Below are 20,684 nucleotides of genomic sequence, written 5' to 3'. Positions count from 1 at the left end.
TTGACTTTGGTTCGCTTGTTCTATCTGATGATGATGTCATTGAGGGATTGTTAAAGATTAAAAACTCGGCCCATTCGGATTTAGACGGGCTTTCTGTAACTTTGTTTAAAAATTGTCGCTCTTTAGTTCAACCTCTTAAACTGATTTTTAACAAATCCTTGGCCGAAGGAATATTTATCGATGATTGGAAGCTGACTTTGGTCCCTCCTATTTTTAAAAGCGGTAATAAAAGCAATATTGTAAATTACAGACCAATTTCCAAATTATCTGCTGTATCTAAACTCTTTGAATGCGTTGTTAAAGACAAGTTATATTTTAGTGTTAAACGTCTAATTAGTCCACGTCAGCATGGTTTTGTAGCTGCATGGTTTTGTAGCTGCAAGGTCTACCTTATCCAATTTATCCGTTTTTTCTGATGATTGCCACGCAGGCTTTCAGAATGGTTTCCAAACTGACGCGATATACACGGATTTTTCTAAAGCCTTTGATAAAATCTCCCATACAATTTTAGTAATTAAATTGGCTTGTCTTGGTTTTCATTCAACTTTCCTCGATTGGATTCGGTCCTATTTAATAAAGAGATGCTGCACTGTAGTTATCGATGGTGTTTCTTCGAAACACTACACTGCCACCTCTGGGGTACCTCAGGGTAGTATTTTAGGTCCTTTGTTATTTATTTTGTTTATTAATGATATTTATTCGTGTTTTTCCTTCGCTAATTTTCTTCTCTATGCTGATGATCTAAAAGTGTACGCTGAAATAAGAAATTCTAGTGATTCAGCCACCCTACAGTCTGAGTTGAATAATTTATTTTCCTGGTGCCTTATTAATCGTCTATTTCTTAACATTGAAAAATGTCATAAAATCACATTTTCTAAGCTTCAAAACCCCCTCAGCACCTCTTATCATATCAATTATACATATCTTGCTTCGTCTGATGTGATAAAAGACTTAGGGGTCTTCTTTGATTCAAAGCTTAATTTTATCACGCACCTAAATTATGCCGTTTCCAATTCTCTTGCTATGCTCGCATTTGTTAGACGTCACTCATCGCACTTCACTGATCCATATACTCTTAAGATTTTATACTCTGCGCTTGTGCGGTCCAAATTAGATTATGCCTCATTTATTTGGAGACCTTATCATGCAGTTCATATAAATCGAGTGGAGAGGGTTCAAAAAATTGTTGTGCGTTTCGCGCTACATTCACTCAATTTCTCAGACCCCAAACCGTCTTACGTCTCACGCTGTTGTTTGATTAGTCTCTGTCCATTAAGTGACAGAGGTACGTTCCAGGCAGTTTCTTTTATCTTCGATCTCGTTAATGGACTAATTGACTGCCCGTTTCTTCTAGAAAGAATACATTTTAATGTTCCTTGCAGGAACTTTCGCCGTATCAAAATTTTTCATGGTGGCGTTAGGAGGACATTATATAGTTCCAAAGCGCCTCTTGTTAGAACGCTGTCTGACATTAACTATCTCGCCTCCTTTTTGGATCTAGACTTTTCCAGGGCGAAACATGTAATTAAATCCCAATTAAAAAATTTTTTCCTTTGTAAGAATTCTAAATAATTACCGAGTATATTTTGTTAATTTAGTTTTCTAAGCTTTGATTTTGTTAATTATTTCTATTTATATATAATATAAATACTCCTAGTTCTATGTAGTCTGTAAGAAACTTTGTATTTTCTTGTCTTACAAAAATGAAAAATCCTCCTCTTTAAGTTATAAGAAAGTTTATATTTTTCTTTTACTCATTACAATTGAAGCTAGTTAATTATAAGTTTAATTTTACTTTGATTAATGATTTAGCATTAATCTGTTTTCATAGTATGTAAGAAATACTGTATTTTTTAGACTATTAATTGAATTAAATAAATAAATAAATCACAGAAATAATCGAAGTTGGCAGGCGTGTTTTTTTCTTTTTTTTTTTTGGTTTCGGGACATACTAATAAGTACGCCATGTTAGTAGTGGTAGCATCGCCCGGGCGCTAAAGATCGTCCATTAAACAGTTTTAAATCATTTGCGCAACAATTTTTCACAATAATAATGAATTTCTTTTTCTTCAAACTAATTTTTGAACTTTTTTCAAACTTGGACACTGACTCGGTAGATAAACGAGCATGTCTATGTTCACATAAATGGCCGCGAAAGAGCTAATCTTTTCTTAATCTCTTTTACTAAAGCTTTCCTTCCTTATTAAATTTTGCTTTCAAATAATGTGGCTTTATACGAGGAAAAAGGGTTAATTTGATATACTGTCGATTGCAAAAAGAAATAATGACTTTTTGTTTTTAAAATTTAAAATCTCAACTTTAATATTTTTTGAATATGCTTTTTTTAGCTTTTATAGCCACTCAAACATATTTAAAACATTACAACCAGCACAAAAATTCATCGATATTGATTTCAAGTGGTTGGATGATGAGGCGCTGCCTTCACTAAAAAAAATTATTTTATTTGAAAATGCGTACATTTGACTAGCTATGCTGCATTCTCAATTTTTTTATTATACCTTAGCATGGTCATACAAGGTGGCGCAAAATTAGTCATTCATTTATGTTTCTAAGTGAATATTTTATTAAATAAAAAAATAATGCAACCTAATTCCCTTTTTCCAAGATAAAAGAATTCGTGTAAAAAGAGAATTAGGTGAAAATATTTTATGGAAAAATTCTTCTTAGAGTCCTCCTAAACGCCTTGCGGACGACTTGAAGAAATTCTCCAGTCTAGATCCCTTTTCTCTCCTCCACTACATCAACAGCACTGGATGGCTGTAGACGGTTTTTCTCTTTATCTTTTCACAGGTAGTGGTCCACATTATGATATCAATACGGCACGTAAGTACTACTTGAAGTGTACCTGGGGTGCTCTTGCTATCTTACCTACCTACCTATCACTTAAGCGTTTATTTCGTGCTTACACATTTTAATTCATTAAATATATTATAAGAAATAAATTATTACACGGCGAGAGCAAAATCTACTGAGTCTCAGATGCTTTTCCGGAGATTAATTTAAACGCTTCGTGCATGCGTCGAAAAATCTCACTCCATTTGCTCTATGAGATTCAAGAAAAAATCATAAAATATTGAAAATCGTGTTAAAACAAAACGATTCGGGTTAAAAAAGAATTTTTTTCTTTTAACTGGTGTTAAATGGAATTTGTGCAAAATATGCATTTTTTTCTTTTTAACTGTTAATAATTCAAATTTGTGCAAAAAAATAATTTTTTCTTCTTTTTAACTCGTGTTAAATCAAATTCGTGTAAATAATTTTTTTTTACTTGTGTTAAATCACATTCGTATAAAAAAAGAATTTGTTCTTCTTTTTAACTCGTGTTAAATCAAATTTGTGCAAAAAAATAGTTTTTTCTTCTTTTTAACTCGTGTTAAATCAAATTCGTGTAAATAATTTTTTTTTACTTGTGTTAAATCACATTCGTATAAAAAAAGAATTTGTTCTTCTTTTTAACTCGTGTTAAATCAAATTTGTGCAAAAAAATATTTTTTTCTTCTTTTTAACTCGTGTTAAATCAAATTCGTGTAAAGAATTTTTTTTAACTGGTGTTCAACAAAATTCGTGTAAAAAAATATATATTTTTTTAACTCGTGTAATAAAAAATGTGTAAACAGAGAATTAGGTGTAATTATTTTGGGCAACGGAATATTGTAATCTTTACGCCCTCCATTCCCTGTCTGCTTGTATACTGCACAGTTGTCAAATTTGATTCACGTGCGACGCCATTTGCAAAAATTATAATCACGATAGGGTGATTAGTTTTGCGCCACCTTATATTGTAATACGAGTATACTCTACACTTCTAACGCCCGTTATTTTCCACCACATCACAGTCGGATTAGAGGGGAGACCAAAATTTCCCCAGCTATAAAGTCGCAAGCCACCTATAAAATTCGCAACGAGTATTGTTTTTTGTTTTTTTCAGAGAGCGCTTAAGATACTCCCCTACACCACTGTACCAGAGCTAGCCAAAAAAAAAGAAGCGCAATTTCACCTGTTGTGAAATTAGCTTTTGCACCTAAGCGGTCTTCTACCTGTATTATGCTGGTACTACTGTTGCTGCTATTGCAAATCCCGCGCTCTTACGCCGCTTGCGCAGTAAATTTATCAAAGAGAGCAGCATAACTGTGCCTCAACTAAGCACTCGTCGATCTCATGCTTTTCTAATGTTCTCGTTGTTGGCGCCACTCACTATCACTTACCTTATCTAATTTAAGCTCTTTCAATGCTTTCAACTTCTCAATGTCGTCATCAGAAACCAATACGCCTGTTGTACCACTACTGCTACTATTATTGCCAGTTGCGTTTAGCAGATGCGGTGGTGTCAATGTATAACCCAGATCGACATCTTGCTTCCACAGCACATCGACAATTTCGCTCTCCTGCAATTGAACGTAGTAGGTGGAAGTTTGAGTACACGTCGTAGCGCAAAAAGCAAAAGCATTATGTATGTATGTGTGTATGTTTCTATGTAGGATATGAATGGTCCTATGAATATATGAAATTTTGGAATATTCCATGCCGAATTACGAATCGATTGGATGATTAAAAAGCAGCGGTGAACGAGTCAAGTTGTTTGCAATTATTTGGTTCTTTATCACAAAATATTTCATTAAATAACCCACTTTGTTTATGTATGCCCGCATTTGTGATGATTAGGATTGCGTTATTTTATAAGAATTCTGCAAGCGTAAATGTTGAACTTTTCACTATTTTTTCTATTAATTTCTATTAGGCTTTCACTCGATCTAAAACTTTGGAAATAAGTCCACAGTCCTGAGTGTTTATGATTGCGTTTTTGCAATTTAAAAATTTCGTTTTTCTGCTTTCTCTGTGCACGCTGAAAACGTCTTTCTACGACATTGGCTCTTTACAAAATTACTCTTTGCCTTAGTAATATTTTTGTTTTTAGCTTTCTTGGATTTTGTCTATCTGCTGATAGCCAGACTCGGCTACAAAGTATAATTTTAATTTATAAAGATACGTTTTGTTTTGTGTTATTATTATTGCTCTCTACATACTTAGTTTTATAACTGCTGGCTACTGATAAGCATTCACCAAAGAGGCAGCGCGATTTGTGTGACGCATTTACAGGCGGCGACAAACGGGAGTACCTCAACATTTCGATCACTTTTGAGTATCTTTTTATTTAGAGAAGCATAGCTCAGTGCTTGACAAAATCCAAATAAATCCAAGTTTCAAACTTTATATAAAAATTATGAAAATTCAACAATCTTTGCAGCACAGCTCCACTATTTTTAAGTCTAAGAAAACGTTCGTGCATTTGATGGAGAAAAGAAAGAAATTCAACGGATAGTAATTTCAAGTTTGCACTTCAACACACTAAAATTTTAGAAGCTACGAGTGTCGTTTGCAAAGTCCGTGCCAGGACAGAGAGATGGCACCAGTGGCGCGTATTGAGTTTATGTTTAGTTAGTAAGATTTCTTTGAAGAGGCGGTCGCCGTAGCCAAATGAGTTGATGAGTGACTACCATTTGGGAGTGCGTAGTTTCGAATCTCCGTGCATGAAACAGCCAAATAATAGAAAAAGTTTTTTCTAGAAGCGATCGATCCTCGGCAGACAATGGCAAACCTCCGAGTGTATTTCTGCCATGAAAAAGCTCCCCAAAAAAACCCATTTGACGTTCGGAATCAGCTTAAAACTGTTGGTTCCTCCATTTGTGGAAAAACATCAAGACGCACACCACAAATAGGAGGAGGAGCTTTGCCAAATACCTAACAGAAGTGTGTGCACCAACTATTTATTTATCTTTTTTTTTCTTAGAAGAACACACTCCAAGTTTCAGCCAGTTCGGTACACTTCTTTGTGTTTGGCATTCGTTTGAATCGAGGAAGTTGCTTGATTTTTCTTTTGCATCACGACTATGCACCAGCTCACGCCGCAGCAGTTGTGGTCGCAAAATTAAAGGAAATAGGGTTGCAACTCGTTTCACATCTGCCTTATTCTCCAGACTTGGCTTCCTCGTACTTACTATTTGTTCGATAATATGAAGATATGGCTGGCTAGAGAAAAATTTTATTATTTTTTTAGCCATTCGAATGGCTATTTTACAGACTTGCACAAATCCTTTGGAGGGATGAACAAACAAAAACAGAAAGCAAGGGATCAACAACTAGGGAGCCTGAAAGACGCAACCTAAGAGACGAAACCTGAAAGGCGACTATGTCGAAAAATAAAAAAGGTTTACCCCAAACAATTAAGTAGTTTTTATTTTTGCACAGACTTTTTAAACGAACCTCGTATAAAATTGCGTACCAAAACTTTTTTCTAGAAATTTTAATTAAAAATAGTAAAATTTAGATGAAAAATTGTGGAATTCTTCTGGTTTTTATATAAAGTTTGAAATTTGGGTACATGGTTTTTGGTTGGGAGTAAGCTATATTTTTATACAAAAAACAAAAAAAAAAAAGACCAAAATAAAAAAAAAAATTAAAAACAAAAATATAAAAGAATAAAAAAAATTACAAATAAAAAAAAATACAAATAGAAAAAAAATATAAAATAAAAAAAAAATAAAATAAAAAAAAAACAAAAAATTAAATAAAAAACAATTAAAAAAAATAAAAATAAAATAAATAAAAATAAAATAAAAAAAATTCAAAATAAAAACAAATAAAATAAAATTAAATTAAACAAAAAATGAAATAAAAAAATAATAATAAATAAAAAAAAAAAAAAATTAACATTTGAAAATATATCAAGAAAAATTGTCAAAACGGATAAAGTTCAAAAGTCAGATTTATATGGTTTTTGGTAGACAATGAGATACACTTTTATATAAAAAATAATAACAACAAAAAAATAATATTAAAAATAAAAAATAATAACACTCGACAAAAAAAACAAGAAAAATAGTCAAAACTGATAAAACATATTGAGGTGCCATCGTTTTGTCGTGCGCTGTACTCTCGTAAATTACCATATGTACGTTCGGTACTTCGCATCGGCATATCAACACTAATTCGGAAGGCGATTTCTTATCAGCCACGCTCTCTTGTTGCTTTTTGTTTTGTGTTGTGAGTATGGCGCGCTCTTCTTGCTTTGCTGATAAGTCTCTCGAAAGAGTGCCAGGCCTCTCTCTCTTACTCTAAATATGGTACATATAATTCATTACTTAGGCTATACATAGTAGGTTTTAGCATTGTATATTTCGGTAATTACGAGACCACCACACCACCACCCATAATCATGCGGCACTCAGTAGGTGCGATGTTGTAAAATTCTTTTGATAAATATCTGTCAACAGAACAGAATTGGGTTGATGGTTTTTACGCCTTAAAAAAGTGGTAGCGGCATATCGGCTCCTCGTCCAGCAGTCTTTTCATTAATACTAAAGCGCGCGAAGCAAATTTCGTTAAAAATTATGTACATGTATGTACATATGTATGTATTCGGACAAGTAATTGAACTTATTTATTTGAAGGCTCCAATTATAGAAATGTTATGTCTACAACAAGTATCGACATGTGCGGATTATGCACACACTTTTATATTATACATAGCGCCATGTATACACGGCAGTGGTCAGTTAAAGATTGCCAGCCATTAAAAATTGATGTATTCGACAGAATCCGTATTTAAAAAAAAATGTGTGCACGATTGAAGAAATGCCACGATTTTCTGAAAACATTCCATTGAGGAGATATTGAAGAAGGAATAATGGGATTAATTAAGTAATCAGCAAAGTATGAGCGAAATGGGTATATAAAGAAATATAATTAAGTTAATTCTCTCTTTATTTAAAAGAAGAAACATCGTTATTTTAGTTGTTTTTTACTTTATTTATATTTATTCTTTTTATTTTTATTTATATTTATTTATATGTGGTATATTTTTTTTATTTTTATTTATTTTTATTTATATTTACTTTTTTTTTATTTTTTAATTTTTTTTATTTCTATTTTTTTTTTATTTCTATTTTTTTAATATTTATTTATATGTTTTTATATTTATTTATATTTTTATTTAATATATATATTTATATTTATTTATAATTTTTTTCTTTTATATATGTATATCTTCTTTTATATTTTTTAATTATTTATTTTTTATTTCCTCCTCCTCACCCAAAAAAACAAATTAGTATATTAGTATGTATGTATAGTATATAGATACTTAAGTTTATATTATCATAAGCCGAAGGCCCTGGCAGCCAGCGCTTACTACTTACGTGTGACAGTTATTTATAATTGTAACTCTTGTAAAAATAAATAAATATTTCTATTTTTTTTTATTTATATTTTTTTTTTTTAATTTTTATTTATATTTACTTTTTTTTTATTTTTATTTATTTTTTTTCTATTTTTTTTATTTCTATTTTTTTAATATTTATTTATATGTTTTTATATTTATTTATATTTTTATTTATATATTTATATTTATTTATAATTTTTTTCTTTTATATATGTATATCTTCTTTTATATTTTTTAATTATTTATTTTTTAAATTTAATTTTATTTAATTGGTTTATTTAATTTTAATTTATATTTTTTTATTTACTTGTATTGTTTTTTTATTTATTTAAAATTGTATTCATTTATTTATTAATTTTTTTTTATTAATTATTATTTTTTATTTATTTATTTTTTTTATTTATTTATTTATTTTTATTTATTTATTTTTATTTATTTTTTTTTTTTTATTTTTTTTTTTCATTATTTTTTTTTCTTTTTTTTTTTGTTGTATGGGAGACCGTTCGAGAGTTTATTGTAATATCAAAGTAAAACAGGTTCGGGGTTTTCCTTCCCCGAAACATCTCCGCGCTAATTTCGGCCAAGTGAAGTCGATAAGCGTAAACAATCTATTCCACTTATCGATGCTTTGATAATGAACGATTAGTGTTTCAAATGTAGTTAAAATAAGAAATAAATTACAATCTAATTTTAGCGATCTACACAAATAGTTTTGTACAATACAAATAAATTAAAACTCATTATCGACAAAACTAAATTTATGACAATGCCTTACTTGGAGATAGCATTAAACTAAACAATAGGGGAACTGAAATGGTGAATACAAGGAAATACTTGGGCGTTACGATAAGCGTAAGATATAAGTTGAAATTAACCCTCCATTAGGCACCTGGATCTGCACACACTTTTCGACTTTGGACATGAATTTTGCATATTTTTATTGTAGTTGACGACTTGAGCTTTCAGGTGGCGTCCTAAAATTTAACCTTTTAAAAAGGATCCTCGAGCAGGACGAAAAAAGACCAGATCCGGGTGTGCAACCTAAAGTTTTCAAAAAGGTGTCCAACGGAGGGTTAAGCTGTCATATCGACTAGTAAACTAGTAAAACAAATTGTTTCTTTGTTTTTATAAACCAACTACACCACGAGGGTTGTTTTTTATATTTTGCGTCCAATAATGAAAACATAGTGAAATAGTAATAAAAATGACTTGATTGTTTTTCAAAAAAATTCTTTTAGGAAGTCAATACACTTCTGCATTCGCTTCAACATATTTTCAGGCTTAAAGGCTTCAACAGCTTCATCAGGCGTTGCAAAACCGTTGACCTCGCATTTTGTGTTTGATATTTGAGAACAAAAAAAAATCGTTAGTTGCCAAATCAGGGGTGTGTAATTAATTCGATTTTGTGGGTACTCAAAAACTCTCTTATGTGAGCCGATACGTGAGATCTCGCATTGTCTGGATGAAGGATGATTCGTCTTCGGCGGTTGGTTTTCCGCAATTCTCTGAAAACTTCTGGCACACAAATGATTGGGTATCACACAACTGAGTGATTGACTGTTTTAAGTTTCTCTAGCAGTACAGTTGCGACAGACCAGGTCTTCCGAAAAATCTGGCACCCATTTTCTTTGAGGTGCCTCTTCCACGCACAACTTTCGTTGGATTAAGCTCGTCTTGGAGCACCCATACCCTCGATTTCTGTTTTGTTTCAGGCTCATATAATTATGTATATATCTAAGATTCGCCACATGTTACGATGTCATAGACGTGCTTTGAGCAATCGCAGCATTTCTTTAGACCAATCGACATGAGTCCTTTTCTGGGCATTTGACCAACAGTCGAATTATACAGTATCCAACGAGAACAAATCTTCTTAGCGACCAAATATTTATGCTAAATCGAATGTATGCTGGTCTTATGAACACCAAGGATGTCTTTATCTCGCGGTGTGTCATATGCGCATCTTGCGTTATCAATTGACGCACAGCAACGACCGACCTTCACAAAACTCAATTTGACCTGCAAGGACCGGCGGCTACATTGGAACTCGTTGTAACAGCATTTCACAGGGGCTAAGTGTGGTGCTTCAACGCCAAAAGTCGAAGTAAGTTGACCAATGCACTTCTGTCCCGGTATTCAGCTTCGAAAATCGTAATAAATCATAGGACGAAAATTCTCACGAGATAATTTCATCTTTTGAGCGAGATTAATTTTCCAACTCATTGATAGAAGAACAAACAAAGCTTGTTAGTGAAAAAATTATAAATATTTAAGTTTATGCTACAGAATACCAAACCTTTCGATAAAAATATCGAATTACAGCTCATCACACGCAATGTTGCAAAGGCACAAAATATGAAAGGCAAACCCCCGTATCAAAAGTGCAAGTTGCCACTTTAGTTACCAAGTATTTGAGTAAACAAAAGCCCATAGTCATAATATTAGATGTAAGAATGACTTTATTTAAAACTGAAGCATTTCACAGTAGTATTTTATAATAAAAAGACTAAAAAGTTGAATGAATTACCGCAGGATGTAAGATAACTGTAATCTGTCAGGTCAGTCCATAAGTTCGTGCGTTGTTTAAAGGTGGTTTTAAAATTAATAAAAAAGATGTTTAAAGTATTTATTAATCAATAATATATTTTCCTTCATTATTTACAATGTCGTCCCAACGTTAAGGCAAATTTTTAATTACTGCTCAAAATATTGTTTGTCCTTAGAGCCAAAATACGCTTCGATATCCCTTTTTATAGCTTCTTTTGAGGAGTAGTTCTTGTTACTCATATGGGATTGAAGTCCACGGAAAAGGTGATAATCACAAGGTGCAATATCCGGAGTGTTTGGTGGATGCGGCATTAACTCCCATCCGAGGTCGTTCAGCTTGCCTAATGTTTGCCTTAGGGTATGAGGTCTTGCGTTGTCGTGGTGAAACAAAACTTTGCGTCTATTCACGCGGTCGATTTTTTTTTGAGTGCCTCATTCAGGTTTGATAGCTGATGGGAATAATAATCAGCAGTTATCGCCTGGTTTGGTTCCAGAAGTTCATAATAAACAAGACCGGCCATATCCCACTAAATAGACAGGAGAATCTTCCTTGGGTGACGGCCATCTTTAGGGGTCGGTTCTGGTGTTTCATCGTTATCTAACCATTGGCGTTTGCGAACAGGATTATTGTAAAGGACGCATTTTTCATCACCAGTAACGATACGGTTTAAAAAACTTTCATTTTCAAGCCGTTGCAGCAGCTAAAAACACACATTAACTCTCTACTGAAGGTTGGCGACGGAAAGTCTATGCGGAACCCATTTTCCCCAGCCTTGAAACCTTTCCCAACTGAAGCAGTTGCCTGTGAACTGTTCCATGCGATGAATTTAACCTCTGAGCTATCATATCGACGGTCAAATTTCGCTCACCTTCCTCGAGTTCGAGCAAGGCGTCGAAGTTAAACTCTTCAGGACGGCCAGCGCGCGGGGCATCCTCCACGTCGCAGTTACCACTTCGGAAATTTGAAAATCACTTTTGCGCAGAACGAAATATATCTTGAAGTTACAAGAAAACGGTACCGGCTCTTTTCTTCTGACACAGACTGTAGGTCTGAACATATGAAACAACAATTTTTGAATTTTTTAAACAACATTTCTTATTAACGCATTTATTACCATTGTACTCGCCTGGCCACGGAAAAACTAGCCAACGCTTTCACTAAAATTTTCATAATTTTAAAATTTTGACGAAATTAAAATTGGACTTGGTGGCGGTGTAGCAACACTATTTCATAACTCTTAATTAGCAAAAAAAAAAAATACTGTTGCTATGGGAATCTGTTTAGTTGAGACTACTTTAAAACATTCAGTTTTAGACAGATTATTTAAAGATGAGAGTTTGTTTTTCCGTAAAAGTTGCGAATTGTACAATCAGTACAGGAAATAACTGCATACCCAAGTACATGAAGAAGAAATGAAAACAAAAAAAAGCGAACAAAAAGTGAACAAAAAACAGGTGTACCTGCTTGTACCTGGGAATATGTGTATGCATGTATGCACGTATGTAAAAAAGTTTGTTGTTGGATTAATTTTTGCTAGCTGCATTTCCAACCAACGATAAGGAAGATTAAATTTGCATTTACAGATTTACGGAAAAATTATGTAGAAAATTCCGTTATACTAAATACCCAAGTAAACACAGTGCCATTCGGTTTAGTATAATCTGGAATTTTACCAACCAAAGATGGGATGCATTTATCTATTTTTCTGGAAGCGTTGGCGTAGCTTTTTTTTGCGTTTTTGTAGGATCACTGATATTTTTGTGAGATATAGACTTCAGAAAACCACCAGGTAGCATCACGAGAATGACACTGGACTGGAACCTGCAAGAGAGCAGAGGGCAACGTCGACCAAAAAACATTTGGAGAAGGTCGATGCTGCGCGAACTAGCAGATGCCGACATCACATGGGATGGTGCAAGAACAACAGCACAGAACCGTGTACGATGGAATAGTCTTTTCGAGGCCCTATGCTCCCGAGAGGAGTGAACAAGGAAAACAAAATACTTCAGAAAAATTCGGTCTTCGTCCAAAGCTTTGTAAATTATTTTCTGTTTTACATTGTAACTGGTAAGTAAATATCTGGAGTACTCATACAACACCTAACTATTAGTTGAAACGATTCAATAATGCGGAAAGTGAAAAATTGTGAAAATTCCAGCTTTTCGAAAAGCAATCACAGATTTGCAAATGACCGCATCTACAGACCTTCAGTGTTATTTTAAGACATCTAAACGTTTCAAAAACAATGCTTTTTAATGCTTCGAAATACTTTTCTGAGTACAAAACAGCAAAAAACATCTCCAGAAAAAAACTATGCGCGAAAGACTCTTAGCCAGATTATGAGATTGTCAAAATAGGTCCCAGGAAGAGTGTTGCTGACATCCATTAATAAATTTATGTTCACCTGGAAAAGCCAAAAACGAAAAGAACAGTTGCGCTTCGATTGGCAGAAACAGGAATTCACAGTCGACTGGCACAGAAGAAGCCATTGGTAACAGCATCGCAACGACAAAGCTGAATTGAGTTTGCTCGAGAGCTTCTCCATTCAGAGAGTGGCGTTCTATTTTATTTAGCGATGAAACGAAAATAAATCGAGTTGGTGCAGATTCATTCATTCCACCCCAAGCGCGTCTCACCAATCATAAAGCACGGGGGAGACTCAATAATGGTGTGGGGCTGCTTTTCGTGGAACAGTGTCGGGACAATTATCCGTATTGAAGGTAAATGCGGTCAAGTACGTGCAGATACTTCAAGATGTTATGCTAAGTTATGCGAAAGAAAATTTACCGGTAATTTGGAAATTACAACAAGACAATGATCCGAAGCACAACTGCTCGTGCGGCAAAAAAGCTAATTTGATCCTTATTCTGGATTGGACAACTTCAACTGCCAACTTAAATCCAATTGAACATCTTTGGAACGACGTAAAAAATGCACTCAGTATGCAGAATTCCAGAATTTGGAGCAGTCATTTGAAAAGGCCAAGCTAATGGGAATGCGTCATTTGAAAAGGCCGAGGCAACTTGGAAATCCATTCCTGTGAAACGTTTTAGAGGTTTTATAATGTCAATGCAGAGACGCTGTGCCGCAGTAATAAAGCGGAAACGATTTCCAACAAAATATGGTAATTGAGGGTTTGCACGGGTTAGGCTAAGGCCTTTATGCACTGCGACCAGATTGGTCTATTGTGCGCCCTTAATTACTTCATAATAATTATTTAGTATACCGCGGAATCGAACCAGCTGCTTAGGAGAGAGCAATTGCACGCCTTTCTCCTCTAGTAGGTACGACCCCAGAATTCTGTGTCTCCTGTGGCCTAATGCCTTGAAATTGAAATTTGAAAAGGTCGAGCCAAGGAGCACCAGGAGATTTGATGGCTCCTAAAACACTCAGGCTAAAGAGTCCATTGTATTTAAAGCTCTGGAAAGGGGGTAGATAGTCAAGGAGGGAAGGAGAAAGTATCAGAGAAAGAGATAGGAAAGAATAGAGACAGAGATAGAGATAGTTAGTCCTGTGAGAATTTTACAGATTCTTTGGCAAATCTGTAAATAACCGCCAGTTTTAGAGAACGAATATTACTCATTCTCATGACATCGGAACCCAATGCTCGTAGCCCTGCTCTAGCAAAGGCAGGACACTCGCAGAGAAAGTGCTCAGTGCTATCCGCCTCCTCCGAGCATGACAGGCATACCCGGTTCTCCATGATTCCAATGGCGGTCATATACTGACCCCATGGGTTGTGTCCTGTGATGATGCCGACCATCAACCGAATATCTTTCCTTCTAAGTTTTAGTAGAAAGTTTGACAGTTTTCTGTTCGGGCTGGTCACAAAACACTTTGCAGTTCTGCAGCGTTCCAGACCGGACCATCGCTGCCTAATGCCTTACAGTTGGTGATTTAGCCCTCCATAGACTCCTTTTCATTAAAGTATACTCTTCCTTTTCGCCTGCATTTTTGATGATTTGACTACTATTTTGCTTCGTCCTTAAGTATTTTTCTCGAAGGATTTTCGAATTGCACTAACTTTTATAAATGAGTTAAAAAAAAAATTATGTTTTTCTTAGATAAAAAAACCAATACAGATTGCAAACATTTTATATTTATAAAATTAAGCTTCAAATATATTACAAATACACTTAAGTGATTTTGTTGAAAAATCTCTCGAATGAGTATCGTTCTTAAGTATTTTTCAACGGCTGTCTATTGCTTCTTTTGCAAGGTTAAGAGAACTCAAATTAAAACACTGAAAACTATGTACATACATTCAAAATTTAGTTTCATCCCTCTGTTTCATCAAAGAACAATTTAAAATGCAAAAATATACCAAAAAAAAAATTCACAAAATTCTGCAAAAATTTTCAAATTGAAATTTTTGCATATTCACGCTCGATCCGAAATTATAGCGTTAATGATGCATTATTAACGCTGCACCGGCGCACTTAATCCTTTCGCAAGTCAACAACTTACAACATTCAACAACAACAATAGCTGCCACAGTAACTGACAACTAAACGTCCAAGTGGCAGATGGACAAAAGCGGGCGTTTTAAGCCGCAACAACCGCAGAGTAAAGACAAAAAGAGATAAAGCAGTTGAGCTGGTGATGGAATTTTTGGCATTTTACAGGTAGCCGCTGACGAGGATCAGGTACATACTATATGAATGTACGAGTATGCAACTGCAAAAGCAACTAAAAGGCACAATAAGAATTAGCAAAAAAGGACCAATGCAGTGACGTTTAAACCAAAGATAATCGAGGCATAATCGCATCCATTAGTGGGATGAGACCATCTTTGCATGTCAAAATCTGTTAGGGAGACAGTGAAGGAATTCGCAGAACAGAAGATATTCTCTAGATAGCAGCATAAGCAGTAAAGTAAACAGATCAAACAAGTGCAGGAAGTGAGTGGTGCGGCGAGGCATGGAAATATGTGGCGATGTGTAGGTGAGTGAAAGAGGTTGGGATAATTTCTTTTTTTTTTTTTTTTTTGTTTTTTAAACAGATGCTTGCAGGTACGTATGTACGGAGATGTGAACGCATATACACATATATATGTATGTATATGTATAACTGTCACATGCACACGCTGCATGACACAACACTTGTCCTACGCACCGCTTTTGACAATACTGGCCGGCCCCAGCTGGGTTACAAGGCAGCTTAGTTGATGGCTTAATTAAATTGTTTTCCAAAGCAGAAAAAAGTGAAGAAAGCATTTTTTGTTAATAGAAAAAAAAACACAACTACCTCAGTAGGCACGCATTAATGAGAACTGAAAGACCAATTGAGTGGCCAGTCACTCCGCCTTCCCTCTTCTATACGCATGTAGCAGTTCGCTTGGCGTTTCTAAGGCTTGACTTTTCTGTTATGTTTTGTGTCGCCTTTTGTCGTGCACTAAATGTCAAATGACATTTTCAATTGAATTTCCTTCATATTTTTGCCCATTTTTAGTAATGAAAATGTAAGAATTTCCAATTCAATGGATCTGGAACCACGTTCGCTTACATATGCCCGCCGCACATACTACATACATATACACACACATACGAGTGCAACATACATACGCAGTTGTACATATGTACAACTCTACTTTCGACCTTTTCTTCTTGTGCAGCTTGAAAGCGCTCTAGCGACGGCAGTGCACAGAAGGCATTGCCGCCGTTGTAATGATGCCCCAACAACAAGAACAAAAACCGCTGCGCAAGCTGCTCGTGTAGAAAACTCACAAAAAAAGATACAATCAATCATTCCATTTAACCACGCCTATCTCCTGTATTACTCAGCACAAAAATGGACGGCCTTTAGATGCGCCGCTGCAAGAGTAAAAAACAAAAAAAAAAAAAAAAAAAAAAAAAAACGCCGGCAGCAGCAACACCGCCGGTAGCGACAGCAAAGGATCCACTTTGGCAGCAAAGGCAGTGTGAGCTGCAGTTGCTTGAGGCACACACACACACACACACATACACACACGGGGAGCCCAATTGGCTAGAAGGAGATGATGCTGATGTGAAAGTGCAGGCAGGATAGCAAAGAAATGGGTAAATGTGCGTGTATGTGTGTATGTAGTGGTTGTTTCGTGACGAGTGTGCGTAGCTGTGTGCGCGTTGTTGTTGGCCGACTCTGCGCATGTTTCATAAAAATGAGCAATTAAAAGGCGAATAGGGGATGGCTTACCAATTTAATGGTAGGTGTCTTCACCACATTCATACACACAAGCATGCATTCAAACACACATATGTACACGCACGCATACATCCATACACACGTACATATGCACATAAAGTATCAAACCCCCTACTTTTTGTGCCGCACAGAAGCGTTAGAAGGCATAAAAACCCCATATCGACATTTTTATTTTTCGCTGCTTTATCCCTGCCTGCCGCGCTGATTATTTACATCCCTATGACTTCATGCTGAAGTTTCATTTGAGCTTCAACTAAATTGTAATTATAACTTAAGGAATTTTTAATACAATGAGCGAAATTGGTTGGAGAGCGCAATGGACTAAACTTGATTGCTTTTCTTGTGGTAAAGCAAATCAACGGCATACCTAACACCCAAAACGAGTTCCGGAACAACCGCCAGGAGACGCTCTAAGTCAACTGATTGGAACTATTTTTTTGTTTTTTTTTTTGTTAGGCTGCCACATCTGTGATTAAGATACCCACCAAAATTGTATCGCCAGTGCTTGACATTTGCAAAAGTTACGACGTCTTGAGTAAATCTACTTCTGCACGTGTTCTCTCTCGATTTTTACAGTTTTAAAAACGGATTTGAATTTGCAACGAGTTTGAACTAAAAATTTTGCGTTAAAAATGGATTCAATGGTGCGAAAATCTTAGAAATGATGGGAAGCGTTTCGCTAATCTAAAGAAAATATCCATTTTCGAATTTCAGGAACCCATCGGAAGAGATTGTGGATCCATCGAGAAAGAGGAATGTAGTGGCAAACCCTCGACATCGAAAACAGATGAAAACATCAATAAAGTGAAAGAAAAGTTGGGCAATAAACGCAAATTATCCATCAAGCCATCAGAGAGCTGGCAGAGAGTTTGAGCAATGCTTATTGGATCCGTTCAGGACATTATAGTTAATGATTTGGGTTTGCGCCGTGTTGAGCCCAAAGGACCTGAATTTCGTGCAAAGAAAGGGCCTTGTTGATATCACCAAAGACATGATTTCCTAAACTAAATCCGACCCAAAATTCACTAAACACATCATTACTGGAAACGAGACGTTTGTTTACCATAACAGTACGACACCCAATCCAGACGTCAGACGATTGAGTGGAGAGCTACGAATGAACAAAGATCAAACAAACCATGTAATTTTCAGTAAAAAACTAAAGCTTTGCTCACGGTTTTTATGGATTTAGAACGGTATTATGCACCATGAATTTTCGCCTGAGGGTCAGACAATTATGGCGGTATGAGACGCCAAAAAAGGTGGGATTTGTAGGAAAACAACTCGCTGATTTTGCATTGTGATTATGCACCGTCGTACAGTGGCTTCATTACCCGTGAATTTTTGATCAAGAACGAAAAGAATACCATCCAACAGCCATCAAATTCACCTGATATGGCCCCCTGCGTTTTTTTCCTGCTTGCCGCTTCGGCATTTCTTCAAAGACGAGGCTGGCGCCAATGTAACAGTGAATAGTGAACCAATAATAAACAACTTTTTAACATTTGTTCCAACAAGACGACTATGACTATTGTTACTATTCTAGGTAAGCAATTTTTTAATGAGGTGGAAACCTCATCTGCAGAAATCAGAAATATTATAAAAGTTCTGGTTTTAGGAGAGATGGAGAAAAGCTCCCCATGCGGCATCACAATGGGCTATGAGCCTGAGTGTGTCCCATGGGCCAATCGCTTCAACCGCACCTAAAACGGCGCTACTTGCCTTACAGCCCGTTAAACAATGCATTTACTGCGTCGTCGTTTCGGTGAGTCATTTATCTCTCGTCTCGGACCAGTGGATTGGCCGCCAAGATCGTGTGATATCACACCTTTGGATTTTTATTTGTGGGGGGTATGTGTAGTCTAAATGCTTTGTGGATAAACCAGCTTCGTTTGAGGCATTGGAAGTCAACATTACTAAAATTATTCACGAGATAACGACCGAAGTCCTCCAGTGAGTCATATAAAATTAGTGTTTACGGATGGCCGATTTACGCTGCAGTTGAGGCCAACATTTGGAAGGGACTATCTTTAACAAATTAATGTCAGGAATGGTTCTACACAAAAATAATAAAGATTGAATAATCACTTTGAATTTTCGTTATTTCATTTCTATTTAAAATCCGATACCTCTAAGTTGACCACCTTTTGCACACTTCTCGCGAAGACGTTTCGCTTAGAAATTCCATGTTCACTCACAAACGAACTGCCAATTTGGGCTCAATTTTAAATGACGTGCACTTTAAGGGGTTAGGGGTAGTTAGAATTTTCCAAAAATTTTATTTTTTGCATTTTCTTAAAGTATAATATCTTAAAAATATTGTGTGAAAATTTCAAGTGAATCCGACAAATACTTTTTGAGTTATTCAATTATTAGCAAAGGGCGCCTCCAAAAATTGGGTTCAGTGTCAACCATTCGAGCGACTGTTTGGCCGTATTCAAAGCGACGTGAATGGTCTGGCGCACCCGGTATGTTCTATGCTTAATTTATAATTAGTGTATTGGAGTTGTTGTAATAAATGTTATGCAACCTTAGCGCGATATTTAGGCAGAAATTTAGTCGAATATTTGTCATGACCTGTCGAAGGGCGACTGCTATTAGAGACTTTTTGGATGCTTAAAATGTCAGCACTTGGCAGCGAATCCAGGATCAACTGCCACGGCACACTAACAAAACTATAACCTAATATCGCTCACATCATATTTCATTATACCAGGTCAAATTTTATAACCAAGTTACAGTACCTGGCCATTGAATTATGACCGATTGCATTTTTCTGAAAACTTCAAATATCAGGTAAAATTTTCAATCTATGTAATTTGGGTTTTTCCAAATAAAAAAGGGTATTAAGGGGTTTTTAACCTGTTCTTAGATGTTTTTAAGAATTTCCGGTCAATTGGCCTGCGACGATTAGAAAAGGATCAGTTTTTTTTCTTATAAGTGAAAAGTTAAGTGTGCAAGTGCCAGTGCGAATTAATTCGATCTTGTGTGAGGAGCATAAAAAAACTAATTGAGATCATCGAAAAGTGAAAGAATTGAATAGTGAATATTCATATATCTAAAATATAACAACAGTAAGTACAAAATATACATATCTTTTGAATTTGTCACGTGGATTATCCTTTTTTTTCAATGTAACCAGGTTTTTTAGAAAACAGGCCGAAAGTCGGATTTGACATCGGGGCAAAAGCAACAAATGCAGTTCTTTTGATAGCCAAGAACCTGAGCTATGTAGACATAGCAAGAACCGTTGGAATATCCAAGGCATCTGTGGTAAATGTTGCCAAAAAGTTGAAAAATACCAACAACATTTTAGCGGTAACTTCAAACAATCGCCAAAATTGTCGCCGAGAACGCATCACCTCAACCAGGCAGGATCGCAAAATCGTCCAAATAGTTCTCAGGAATAGAAATGCTTCAAGTCGGATGAGTTTAAGAGAGGTTCACGAATTTGCAGTAAATATGTCGGAAAGAACGTTACGACGACGCTTATACGAAAATGGACTTTTTTGCAGACAACCAGCAAAAAAGGGAAACACTCTGTATGCGAAATCGGCGGAAACTTTGGGCACAACTTCACAGAGACTTCGACGCGGAATATTGGAAAAAAAAGTAAGTTTAAAAAAACATTTTTTCCCTTTGTCAAATAGCAGTAGTAAGAAGATCTGAATATTCACACTTTTTTGTGGTTGTGTTTTTCTTCTTACAGATCAT

The 20,684-nt window shown here is 35.4% G+C and overlaps 1 protein-coding gene across 15 annotated transcripts in view; it reads right to left on the bottom strand.

Annotated features, from left to right (window-relative positions):
* The window catches only part of LOC128855456 (segmentation protein cap'n'collar), a 287,928-nt gene that overhangs the window by 141,768 nt on the left and 125,476 nt on the right, over window positions 1-20,684 (bottom strand). For 13 of the 15 annotated variants that reach the window (XM_054090379.1, XM_054090381.1, XM_054090369.1 and 10 more), the window contains one exon: window positions 4,227-4,406. The exons of 1 other annotated variant lie outside the window; for it this stretch is intronic. In XM_054090379.1, coding sequence (XP_053946354.1) covers window positions 4,227-4,406 — 180 coding nt within the window. Of the gene's footprint in view, window positions 1-4,226; window positions 4,407-4,649; window positions 4,899-20,684 lie in introns of those variants that run through there. One more of the 15 variants, XM_054090382.1, reaches the window with a different exon arrangement.

The sequence above is a fragment of the Anastrepha ludens genome, chromosome 2, assembly GCF_028408465.1.
Source record: "Anastrepha ludens isolate Willacy chromosome 2, idAnaLude1.1, whole genome shotgun sequence".
Classification (NCBI taxonomy): domain Eukaryota; kingdom Metazoa; phylum Arthropoda; class Insecta; order Diptera; family Tephritidae; genus Anastrepha; species Anastrepha ludens.
The sequence above is the reverse complement of the archived record's forward strand: the minus strand, read 5'-3'. Positions and strand labels throughout refer to the sequence as shown.